The 13546-nt window shown below is 35.5% G+C and overlaps 1 protein-coding gene across 3 annotated transcripts in view; it reads right to left on the bottom strand.

Moving 5' to 3' along the window:
- LOC150098116 (polyamine deacetylase HDAC10-like) overlaps nucleotides 1–13546 on the bottom strand; it is a 420755-nt gene that overhangs the window by 280276 nt on the left and 126933 nt on the right. For all 3 annotated transcript variants that reach the window (XM_090406206.1, XM_090406205.1, XM_090406204.1), the window contains 2 exons: nucleotides 12599–12703; nucleotides 1329–1397 (listed from right to left, as the gene is read on the bottom strand). In XM_090406206.1, coding sequence (XP_090262332.1) covers nucleotides 1329–1397; nucleotides 12599–12703 — 174 coding nt within the window. The remainder of the gene's footprint in view (nucleotides 1–1328; nucleotides 1398–12598; nucleotides 12704–13546) is intronic.

The raw sequence follows: 13546 nt of genomic DNA, 5'->3' as shown, positions 1-13546 counted from the left end.
TACAAGTAGCCCATCACATGCAAACTTTGTTTGCTTGCACTTGAATAAAGGATTAAACCAAGAATATAATTTCTTGGTATCTATAATTTAGTGTTCACACATTTGGAGTGGTGTACTTAAAACCTCCTTAAAAATTCTTGATGCTGTCCAGAAGAGAGCAATTCAGCACATAAATGATCCTTCCCTCCCAGACTTACTTCAACCTCTATCTCACAGACTTTGGCTCAGTGTCTCTTCTACAAGTGCTTCCGGTGGTCACTGTTTCAGTGAACTGGAAAACATCATTCCTCTGCTTTCTGTTAGATCTGTTAAAACAAGAGAAGCAGCCATCCCAGATCTATTTTCATTACAACTGCAAACACAGAGAATTGCTTTTCCTCTTCCTCAATTATTTCATCCATCTACCACTGTCCTCTGGAACAGCTTTCGTTATAATGTGTTTCCCAACAACTTCAACCTATAGTTCATCAAGAAAAATGTCAATAGATTTCTTCTTTTGCTCTTCACTTCACTTGCACCTCACACATGCACTAATAAGCTGCAGGTTTTTGTACCTCTTGGGTGTATAATTAAAAAAAAAAAAAAAAAGCTCAAAGGGTTACTAGGATACTGAAGAAGTGGTGGAGGATCTTATCCCTCTTTATAGGGTTATGATTTGGATGCTTCCTGACATCACTGTCCACACATTTGGCCAACATGATTTCTTGGGGTTCAGGAGGTGGTGAAGAGGATTCAGAGATGCATGACCATGCTTGTGACAGATCTGTGGAATGATTCCTATGAAGACAGATTGAAGGTGTGTGGATTGCAAAGTTCAGTTGACAAGTGGAAAAGAGGGGACATGATAGAAACTTATAAGTTACTCAAAGAATTCTATAAGATTGACACAAAAGAAATTTCAACACATGATAAATAAAGGAAAAAGAACTATGTGTCACCCCTGGAAGGTGTATAAGAGTGTAGTTAGTAAGGGTGTGTATACTAGATATTCTGCTTGGAGAGAGGTGAACAAGTGGAACAGATTGCCAGAAGTTGTGAGTGCACTACTTATTTAAGAAGAGATATGATAAGTGTTGTGTGAATAATGGTTAGTTGGATCTCTTGCAGTGAATCTTCTGATTCCATGGGGATACCAACATATAATAATAATAATAAATTATATGTGTATTTCACAAAAAATTACATGTGTATTTCACTGTGTACTAAACCTTAATATGACATACACTATATTATGTAACTGTGGTTAACAGCAGTAATCAGGATAATTTTATGAAGATTTTATTAATGCAATATTAAATAAAAGGAAACTAGAATGAATTAAAACTTACCGGGGATCCTCATAAAAAGCATACTGTATTCCTTGGCCATGGTGAACATCCCAATCAATGACTAAAACTCTATTCAAGACAAAAAAAAAAAAAAAATTATAACATTGCTTACAATAATGGACTAATACAAAAGACAAAGAGATGATCCAAATGGTTTTTCAAATATATCTCAGTAATTTGTTAGATATGTAAAGAGCCTTAAGAACAGGTTATTTATTACTCATCAACTTTTTATGATATTGACTCAGAATACCACACAAAAGTAAAATAAATATAACAATTTATTAAGCTGTTAATATTTTATTAAATTACAAACCATTCATTTGAGAGGTTTTCTGAAATAAACACTTTTAATAAAAGTGCTTTTGCGCTCATCAGAGCACAGAAACACATATCGCACAATTACAATCAAAAAATTGTGAAAACAAAAAAAACTGTAATAGAAAAGAACTAACATTTTTTCGCTGTGCCTCTAAGACTAGATAGGAATACTACCTTCAGTTCATCCACTGAATTGAAAGTGGTCTTAAAATCTTGGCTTCCCAAATTTGGTAAATTAATTCCACCATGCTTGATAATATTCAGTGTTTCATTTCTGATGAAATGTGCTTATTCCAAAAAAACAGTCATTCAGATAATTTATTATTATTGACAAGAAATTGAGAGAGTGTGCTAGAGAACTGAGCTCCGATGACCTGGCTTTTCAATAAAAGTCTGGCTGAAGGAAAGGTACCCAGGGAATGGAAGGAAGGTAAGATAGTGCCACTGCATAAGGGCGGTAACAGACTGGAAGTGTCTAATTATAGGCCTGTTTGTGTGTCATCAGTAGTTGTTAAGGTCTTGGAGAAATTAGTGAGGGACTATATACAGCATTGGGTAGATGAGGGTAATGTTATTTGTGAGAATCAACATGGATTTGTTAAGGGGGGGGGGGCTCTTGCTTTAGTAATATGATTGTCTTTTATAATAAAGTGACAAGAGCAGTTGATGAGGGAAAGGCATATACTGCCATTTTTTTGGATTTTGCAAAGGCATTTGACAGGGTGCCACATGATAAGCTGATATTTAAGTTGCAGCACATGGGTTTAAATGTTGGGTTAGTCACTTGGATTCAGGATTGGCTGACTGATAGGTATCAGAGAGTTGTGTATGATGGGCAATATCAAGGAAGCAGAAGGTTACAAGTGGGGTTCCACAGGGCTTGGTACTGGGACCTGTATTGTTCAATCTTTATATCAATGATATTATCAATGGATTGCAAGAGGACATTCAGTTGTTTGCTGATGATGTAAAGTTGGGAAGGGTTATCAGTAATAGTGCAGATGTGGCAGTCCTGCAAGAGGATTTGAATAAATTAGACAGATGGGCAAATAAATGGGGTTATCGGCTCAATGCAGCAAAATGTAAAGTCTTGAAGTTTGGGATCCATCGATGGGAGGATGCGTACTCAATTGGAGTAGCTGTACTGTAGGAGGTAGGGGGAGAGAAGAGATCTGGGGGTGATGACTGATTGAAAACTGAAATTCAGGGAGTATATTACAAAGGTGGTGAGGGTAACTCAGAGGATTGCTGCAATACTGAGAAGGACGCTGACCTGCAGAGATAAAAGGGTTATCATTCCATTGTATAAGACTCTGATCAGACCAGACTTAGACTATTGTTCTCAGATTTGGTCCCCAGGATTTGAAGGGGATAAATTGACTGTGGAAAGGGTACAAAGGCAGATAACAAAGATGGTTTCAGGACTGTACAATGTGAGTTATGAGGATCGATGAAGGAATGTGGACTGCAGAGTTTGGTAGATAGAAGAAGGAGAGGTGATATGATTGAGACTTTTAAACTGTTGAGAGGCAGTTACAGGGTAGACATTGGAGAGTTCTTTCACTTGGTGGAACGGCAGGAAGGAGCGATGACAAGGGGCCATCCCTGGAAGTTACAAAAGGAGGCTGTGTGCAAGAGGGTGAGGAGTGATTTCTTTGCGTGGAGGGTGGTTGAACCTTGGAATGCATTGCCTGAGAGAGTGGTTGGAGTGGGGACGGTTAATGGGTTCAAGGAGTGGTATGATAGACTTTGTATTTCCTAAAAATGACCTCCCACGATGAGTCTTTTGACTCAATGGAGGCCTGGATAATAATAATTATATTCTTGTTTTAATCCTTCACTCAAGTGTAAGCAAGCAAGTGTGCAAGTGAAATATCTTCATTAAAAAGTCTACCTGTCTTGACTCAGTATTATCCCATAATGCATAAACATCATGGAAAAAGGCTACTACTTAAACTGGTTTCAACCTTTGTTGAAGTCTCATCAGGAAGCCAGATCTAGGAAGATACCAAGTTCAAATCAGTGCAGAAGTCATATATTCTATCCAGGATTCTGATCTAATGTCCAATCATCAACTTCTTGTGGTATTGAATGAGGATGTTTAGGATTTTGCCAACCAAATTGTATTCTGTATTGGCTTAAACCAAAAGAAAATAATGGTACAACAACATAAAATGCCATGTTGAGTGGTGGCACAGTTACACACAATCCCTATTTCATCAGGGAATAGGACAAGCAGTGAAAATTCAGGTACTGAAACAAACTCTGACTCAACATCAGCTGAATTCAAAATAGGCACCATTACTGCAACAATTATCAACAGAAAAAGAGTGGAACTGATAGAAGAATTACAGAGGTACCACTTCAACACAATTGGTGTTACTCAAACAAAGAAAACAAAAACAGGAGACAAACTTCTTAAATAACAATTATTTATTGCTTGAATATAACAAGATGTTATATTCAAGCAATAATGATCATGGAAAGAAAGCAGTAACTATAGTATGTAACAATCAACATGAGGAAAATTTTTGTGAATGACAGGCAATATCAAGAAGAGTGATGTGGGCAAACATCAAAATGATAAACTGAACAATGAGACTTATTTGCACCTATGAACCTACAGAAGGTTCTGCTAATGAAGAAATAGAGGAATTTTTTTTTTGTAACAAAGCAAAGACAAAGAAATGTGAAATCATTAGAGAAGGCAGCTAACCAGCAACGCCAATCACCAATCCAATCCACTAACCTGATATCCAAATTCATATGTCATGTGACACCCTGTCAAATGCTTTGAAAAATTAAAAAAAAATGACAATGTATGCCTTACCCTCCTCCACTACTCTTGTTACTCTATTGTAAAAGGTAACCAAATTACTAAAACAAGAGTGCCCTTTCACAAATCCATGCTTGCCTGCATAAATAACATTGCTCTCATCTGCCAATTCTGTATACGAGTTCTTACCAACTTAACACTCTAATATTAATAACTACAAAAGAAATACAAAGTGGCCTAAAGTTTGATATCTCTATTCTACCACCACACTTATGCAATGGCACTTACCTTCCTTCCACTCTCCTGGAATCTGTCATATTACAAAACTCATTAAACAATCTAGTGGAACAGTCAGTTCCATAGCATATTTCCTTAAAACATGTGGTGAAATCTATCTGGTCCATGTGCCTTATTGATATTTAGCACACTCATTATTTGAAATATATCCTCTTCATTCACTTCTAACACTTCACCATTCATTATCCTTCTAGGAATAAAGCCTATAGTACCAGAATGGAACACTCTAATAAAGTGAACATTAAATAACTCAACCATGTCAACTGCATTCAGTGGCGTAGCCAGAAGGGGGGCAGAGGGGGTGGTCCACCCTGGGCGGCACACTTTGAACCTTTTTGAACTTTTGTAGTTAATTCTAAAATACAGTCTCGAGAACTCAGTTCCAAATATTGTAATACTGCTGCGAATTTTCCTCATGATTACTGTAAGTGTTTTTAGTTGTGAGAGGAGTTTTTCTAAATAAAATTGATTAAGAATTACCCACATTACTATGAAATAGACTTTGTCAATGTCATCAATGATTTTGCTTACAGAAAAGCAAGAAATATAATATTTTATAATGTTGAAATAAAGTTTTACTTCAAAAATAAACATAGCATTTTTATTTATTTCACTATACATTTTGACTTTTTGTAGTATTTTTGATGTGTATTGAGAGGGGCAGCAAAAGTTCCAGCTACACCACTGACTGCATTGGTCACCCAATTTCCATCTCCATCCAAGATAATACATCCACTATCATTTTTCCTCCTACTCACTACCTAGCAAAAAAAACTCCTTAGGACTCTCCTTGGATTGCAGTGCCAGTCTTCTCTAATATTTTAATTTTTCTCTCCTTACAATACTAGTCACTTTCCTAGCCTGAGTCTTATATTCCTCATACAATTGCACTCCACCTCTCTCTCTCTTTATGTCTTCCTTAAGGAGATTTTATAGATGAGATGAAGAAGAAATTTTGCAATACATAGTAGTTTTGAAATTTGGATGATTTGGTGGAGTTATACTGGATGAAGTGGAGAAAGCAAGAGATCTTGGTGTGACTGTAGATAGAAATTTGAAGTTCAGAATGCATATTGCAAAGGTTTTGAAGACATCTCAGAGAATTTGATATATGTTCTCTTCTGCAGTGCTGAAGAGAACATATATCATGAGAGATAAAAGTATGGCGGTCCCATTATATAAAACTTTGATCAGACTACATCTGAAGGAGATGAAGGAGATGGAAGTAACCTCATAGAGGGTGCTGAGATGGATAAGAAAAATGTTACCAAGACTGTACAATGTTGGTTATGAGGATAGCCTGAGGATATGCAAACTGAAGTGTTTGGTGGATAGAAGACAAACAGGGAATATGATTGAGTCATTTAAGCTGTTGAAGGGTTATTATCATATTAACACTGAGGAGATTTTTCTTTTCCATGTGGGAACAGAACAAGGATCAGAACATGGGGACAGAACAAGGGGCCATCACTGGAAATTACAAAAGGAAGTCGCAAATAAATGGGTAAGAAGTAAGTTTTTTGAATGGATCATGGAATGCATTGCTTGAGAGAATGGTGAAAGTGTAAATGGTGGATGAGTTTAAGGAGTGGTATGATACACTTTGTATTGACCAGTGTTGACCACCCATATGGTGAATCTTGTGATTCCATAAAGGTCAAGAAGATAATATTAAGAGAACAAGGATCATCCCTGAAAATTGACTAAGAGTGTTAGAAAGTATTTGAGGATTGTAACTTTTGCTTAGAAAGTGGTAAACAAGTGGAATAAGCCACAGGGTTGTGAGCAAATGGTTTTGTCACAGAAGGAGAAGTATTTTGTCTTTATATACTAACCATACCCACAAAAGGTTGTAAACATATCATGCATTAGTAGCATGGGTGAGGTAAGAGTTAAATCTAGAAACCCTGTTCTAGAGACTAAACATGGAACTTTTAACCACTTCAGATAAGCAGAGTTTAATGCCTAATAAAGGATACTTGATTTCCCACACAAAGTCATGAAAGTTATTTACCACCTAACAGCATTCGTAAATATCTGTCTGCAGTGAGATTCAAATACAACCTACATCATCATCAAACATCAACATCTACATCAAACCTCATCAACAAACCTACGGCCCCCAAGGGGGCTGTAGGTTTGTTGATGGGGACCGTGAAATAATGAAAACAAATTTAAAATGTTTTAAGACTGAGTAGATTTTTTTTATTTTAAAAGAAACGTATTTAACTTTTATTATTTATTATTTCTTTTTTGTTATTTTTTATATTTTAATGGAAAAATTCACACATTGGTGTTGGTTCACAAACTTTGCTTCCTGCGTATTTCGGCGCTTAATGAATATTAGTAAATATTGCTTATTCATATGTTTCATTTCAAAGCAGTGGTTAATTGTATTTACTTCCAATGCTCTCCAGGGAAGCTCCAAATCTTCCTGTCCCTTTCATCACGGACTGTTGATATTGACTTATATACATATCAAAACTCGTTTTATATTATCACTGTCATCTGAGATAGTTTTCTGTTACCAATAAAAGTTTCGCATATACTGCACACATGAAAAAAAGCTTAAACAAGTTCATGTGGTGGAGATAGTAACTCACTTGCAGTAGTAAAACACACGCCCTCCCTAACAGCCACTATACTGCAGAGGCAATAAAAACAAGTACTTTTATTATGCCAGTGAATAAGGTATGAGGAGTCTGTGTAATATATTTCTCAACAAATAGTGCAATTAGAGACAACTGGGATAAAAACTCACTAATTAATGAATCACATGTCCCCTCATACAGAAGCTATGCTGTATAGACTGAAACAAAACCATATGTTGCATGGGCAAACACAGTATCTAACTAAAAACTATTGTTATTAATTAGATGTGTGTGAGTTAGATTTCCCAAGGCAGCAATAAAATTCAACCGAACGTGTTAAAATTCGTAAAAGTGTTAAAACTAAGTAATATATATAATGAATGTTATGGCAGTTTCACATATGGAATTCGGTTGAAGAGAGTTAGCATTTCAACTCAATTGTCAGCTATGCTTTTATCTTTCGGCTGCGCAATCTTTTGTTAATACCGCACCAATCATATGTACGTTTTAATAACCTGCCTTTGCTGTCTGTTTCGCATTAGGCTTAATTACCGTAAAGGGAGAAAAGTCACAAAAGAGAAAAATGTTCTTGGTCCAGGGATTCCTTTATTCAGGTAACATTCACTAATTTCATGTCATCAATCTGTGGTGTGCCAGTATCGGTAAGTGGTTATATTATTTGATCTATTCTATGTTAAAAAATTTAACCCTGAGATGGATAAGTGGTTGATAATAAATTTAAAAAAAATCCCGCGAACAATCAGAAGAAGCAGAAACAGACTCAAAAAAAAAAAAGGACAGTATTTCATATTTTACCAGAACAGCCTGCATCGTCTTCAGAACCAAACGGTAAGAGGCAAAAAATGTAATATATGCATTTGATTTTTGCAATATTCACTGTGTATGTTTTGTATTGAATATAAATACAATAAATATTATAATAATATAGCTCTCTATTACGATATTTTTTCGAGGGGGGGCATGAAATATTTTAATTTTTGCAAAGGGGGCCCTGACATCCAGAAGTTTGGGAAGCACTGCTTTATCCAATACATTTGCCACCTTATCATAAAATGTAAGCATATTGCTAAAACAAGACCTGCCCTTCACAAACTCATGATGACCACATCAACCAAATCCTGTATTCTATTCCTAACCAATTTCTCTGACACATTGACCAAAACTGCAGATTGGTCTATAATTGGAAACTTCTGTCCTAGAACTATACTTGTGGAGAGGTAATATGCCTTCTTTCCACTCCTTAGGAACCTCCCCCATTGCAAGACATTTATTAAATAACCAGGTCAAGAGCATGGCTAACTCTTTTGCATGATATGTTATCCATTCCCACAGCCTTATTAACATCTAACTCAGGCAAAGCTTGATACACCTCTGATTCTTTCATCTTTAATATTTCTAATACTTGTCTTCCTTCTACATGTTGCACAACATCATTCACACCAGTATGATATACACTGATGAACTGTTCATTAAATAATACCACTACATCATTTGCTATGGTTACTATCTACCATATTAACCATAACTATCTACCAGTATAAATCTGTCATAATTATTTTTCCTCTTGATTTCTGCATAGCAGAAAAATTTCTTGGGATATCTTTAATCTGATTGGCCAATCTCCTGTCATATTCTACTTTTCTTTTCTTTTTTTTTTTTTTTTTAACCATGCTTATCACATTTCTGGCCTGCAGTTTATATTTTTCATGCACCTGTTCCCTACAAACTGTCTTGTACCTCCTCCATAACAACTTTTGCTATACTGTTTGCTTGATTTCACTATTCATCCATCTAACTCCTACTATGTTTATTCACTTAACTCTTGATATGCAGTTATGCATTGCTTGTGTCTGATACTGTCACATCATTTCCCATGCACTGTCAACATTTTTCTGCACAACTCATCAACCCAATGTATTGATGCTAATTGACTAGAGAGCTTCTCGCAATCGCCTACCTTATATTTCCACATATATAGATTTTTTTTATTCTTCTTATTATTATTACTATTATTACATGACACTTCCAGGGAGGCCAAAGACTCATCAAGGAGGACACTCTACAGCTCTTTGTCTCCACCACTCAATCCACCAACTACAACAACAACCGTCATCATCTACACCAACGCCATCTGCCACCACAACTAGTATTTCACAGACAATCACAAACATCCATGCCTACGGCAGGATTCAAACCTGCAGCCTTTTGGCTGGAGAGCAGATACATTAACATTCAGTCAACCAGGCCAATCAATTTTTTCCGGTTTGACTACCTTCAAACTAATATCTCATGATGACTCTCACTAATAGGTGGCAGTGTTAATATCTCATGATCACTTTCCTCTTACTTGCCCAACTAATTTCTCTAAACATTTAACAATCATTGCTCTCCACATTCCCTGGCCTATAACAACATCCTATTAGATATACTATTCTATTGATCTTCATTTTACATAAAATGCTTCAAAATCTTCACATGTACTACTATTTTCCACTTTCACTCTTGAATGGCACAATTCCTCTACTATTGTTAACAGTACTCCTCCTCCTTCTCCTCTCTTTACTTTCCTATCCTTTCAGAAAATTCTATATCCTATCATTTCTAGTCCTCACAGTATATCATCCTCATACAACAAAGTTTCACATATACCCAGAGGCATAGCTAGGGAGGAGCAGAGGGGGCAGTCCACCCCAGGTGGCTTTTTGAACTTTTGCAGTTAATTCTAAAATACTGTCTCGAAAACTCATTCCCAAATATTGTAATACTACTGTGAATTTTCCTCACAATTGCTGTAAGTGTTGCTAATTGTGAGAGGAGTTTTTCTACATAAAATTGATTAAGAATTACCTACATTACTATGAAATAGACTTCGTCAATGTAATCGACGATTTTGCTAACAGAAAAGCAAGAAAAATAACATTTTATTATTATTATTATTCGTGACACCTCCAAGGAGTGCAAAGACTCATCGCGGGAGGACATCTAATATACAACTGTCTCCAACACTACAGTGAACCTCTACTACCAATCATCTCCATCAACGCCATCTACAGCCCACCACCACAACTAGTATATTTTGTCTGTAAATTGCGTGTGTTCTGAAAGGCCGATTTGTCTGTATGTGGGATGAAAAATCTGAGTTTCCAGGAGAAAAAGAAAAAACCCAGCTACCTCCGTATGAGATCAGCTATTTCACCTTCGATTAAAAAAGTCCACATAAAGATTGTTGAAATTAAAGTTTTACTTCAAAAATAAACATAGTGTTTTAATTTATTTCCCTATATGTCGTTTTGACTTTCATAGTATTTTTGGTGTGTTGAGAGGGGTGGCAAACTCAGGGACTGCCTCAGGTGGCAAAAGCTCTAGCTACACCACTGTATATACCAGTTTTTTTGGGTATACTTACTTGATCAATGCTACAAACTTATCCTCTTTATTTCTGATACTCCTTACATTAGTATACAAACATAATTCCCTACTCTTTGAGGCATCCCACTAACACCATCATTCCATGCTCTCTTCCTCTCCCATAGTATACACCTCCACAATTTGATATTTTATATCCTTTGATTTTATATCCAAAATTTTATATAATCCGCACAGTTAGCCTAGTGGCTATGCAACCATATGCCTGGGAAAGGAGTGTCCTGGGTTCGATTCCCTTTGCCGACGTGAGGAGGTTAAGGATCTTTCTCAGACATAGCCAAGCTAGCCGGTCTTGGGTGTAGACAGCAGGGTTTTTCTCCCCAGTTTATCTGGGGTTTTTCCTCCCGCAAGCAGACAAACTGGCACCATGAACACATGTAGCTACAGCCACAGGATATACCGGGAGGCATAGGGCTAGTCACCTTTATCCTCAGGATGAGTACGACTTAAAAGGGCTTAAGTAAGCTTTGTAACAGGCCAGTAGGCCTAATACATAGAAGGGAGAAGAAGAAAAATTTTATATAATTTTATATCCTTTTTTTTTTCTCTGCACTCATATCTTCTTTCATAACAGACTTTTCTTGTAAGTTAGGCTTTTCTTTGAAGATTCATTAGAATTCACACTGCAGGGTTTAGTGAATTAGAAAAAAAAAAGCTTCTAACTACAACTGAGTAAATTAAAACATGAAGATAAAGAGTGTCGAAATAGCTCTGATTAAGGCTGAAGTTAAACTAACTCCACCATGTACGCATAAAACACATAACAAATTTTCATGTAAAAAAGGACTGGCATGTGCCATCCAAACAGAAATTCTAAAAAATCACAAAAGATATCATGTGCACCGAAGATGCACATCTTGAGGTATTACTGTATAGTATTTTTCTCTGAAACCATCAATTTTTAGATATGCAGCCCATCACAAAAGATTATCCAAGTACATAGTTATAGAGGTTGCTAGATTTATTTATTTATTTTTTTTAATGGGATAAAAAACCAACAATCATTATTATTATAACATGCCGCTTCCATGAGGAAGTATCAAGAAAACTCATCACGGTGGAAAAATAATCATAATTTTCAATTATGAATCTTTTACAATTTTTTTCTCTGTTAGTATAGTTCGCCCACCGATTTGAGGTCCCTCGACACTTCTGCGCATCTCAGAAAAAGAAGTATCCATTCCGATAATAGGGTAATCAGTCCGTATAGTGGGATGAGTTGTTTATTATTACCGGTCGGAAAATTAACTTCTCTTTTATGATTATTATAGTTAACTATGTTGCTTGTATAACAGTTGGAAAATTTTACCTATAAAGCACGTGATTTCGCGTGTTGGCGACCAATTCAGACGTCCTTCATTTTTTTCTCCCCTTCAGCATGAATCGACTATTCTTGGAAAGACGCGAAGCAGGGACCTGGAAATGGTGGGCGAACTATATATTATTAGTTTTTTTTAAGTTAAGGGATATTACATCCCATATTGTTTCTTAGCCGAATAAGAAACTCAAAGAGTTTCATGCCGAATATAGAAACTATATAAAGTTCGGCTATTCCAAGCGTAAGCAAATACCTGGATAGTGCAGCACCCGACCCATTTAGTAGTGCAAACTGAGGCAACTCATAGTAAGGGTGGGGCAAGCTCTGATCACTATTCTTGGTATTTACCCATAATGTGAACTTAGCTCTTAGGAGCTGTATTACTGTTCTACATTATGAGAGAAGGTCACTACCCTATAGAAATTCCTATAATGAATCATTAGATTTTATGAGATGAAAAAATAATTATAATGTCCAAATAGATACATTTAAACATTAGTGTACTAAAGTGCTAACTTACCTTTCAAGACCATAGTGAGAAATAGCATATTTAGCTCCAAGGGCAACATTATTAAAGTAACAATATCCACAAGCTTCACTGTGCATAGCATGATGACCTGGTGGTCTACAGAAGTTAATTATTATTAATGATCAATAATTATTTTAAGTATTCTAAATGAAAATTTTCCTTAATTACTTTAATTATTCTAAACTGTTCTGAAGAATATTATGCTAATTAATAAAAAACAAGAATGGAACAGATTAGTTGTAAAAAAATTTAAGTTATTTGAAACATATTTTTAATATGTTAGCTTAGAAATTCTCTTAGTAAGATAAACCATGTTGATTATATTGCAAAAATTAAGAAACATTTAACATTTACTATAAAACAGAATTATAAAATTATTTTGAGATTATGCTAAGCTTTATCTTTATCTCTCAATAAGAAGTTTATTTCACTCAGTCATGAATGAGAGAAAGCATGAAAGAAGAGGGAAAGGTAAGCAAACAATGCAGACATGTGAAGTTTCTTCATGATTGGCTACTCGTATATAAAGACTGATGATTTTACATCAAATGCCTTAGTATGTAATAATGCAAAGCACACTTTCTTACAGAAATACATAACTCTATGCCTTCTCATAATGCATAAGACTTTTCTCATAAGGCAAATAATGTGAAGGCATTAATTTCTATTATACAAGTATCCTAGTTGTGAAAATAATTTATGTAAACTTTGAAACTTCATTTAAAGCAAGATTAAGCAAACTTTGTTTGCTTACTCTTGGATAAAGGATTAAACAAGATAATTTCTTGGCAAGTTTAATTGAATTTGTAACCAAGTGGAAAAATTTCTACAACCATTTCTGATTGAGAGTATTTTAATAATAAGATGAAACTTTTTTTTATTACTTGTATATGGGAAATATATGATTTCTACTGCAATTCAAGCATGGTATCTCTTCTG

The sequence above is a fragment of the Typopeltis vanoorti genome, chromosome 16, assembly GCF_054136105.1.
Source record: "Typopeltis vanoorti isolate ZY-2024b chromosome 16, IOZ_Tvanoo_1.0, whole genome shotgun sequence".
Classification (NCBI taxonomy): domain Eukaryota; kingdom Metazoa; phylum Arthropoda; class Arachnida; order Uropygi; family Thelyphonidae; genus Typopeltis; species Typopeltis vanoorti.
The sequence above is the reverse complement of the archived record's forward strand: the minus strand, read 5'-3'. Positions and strand labels throughout refer to the sequence as shown.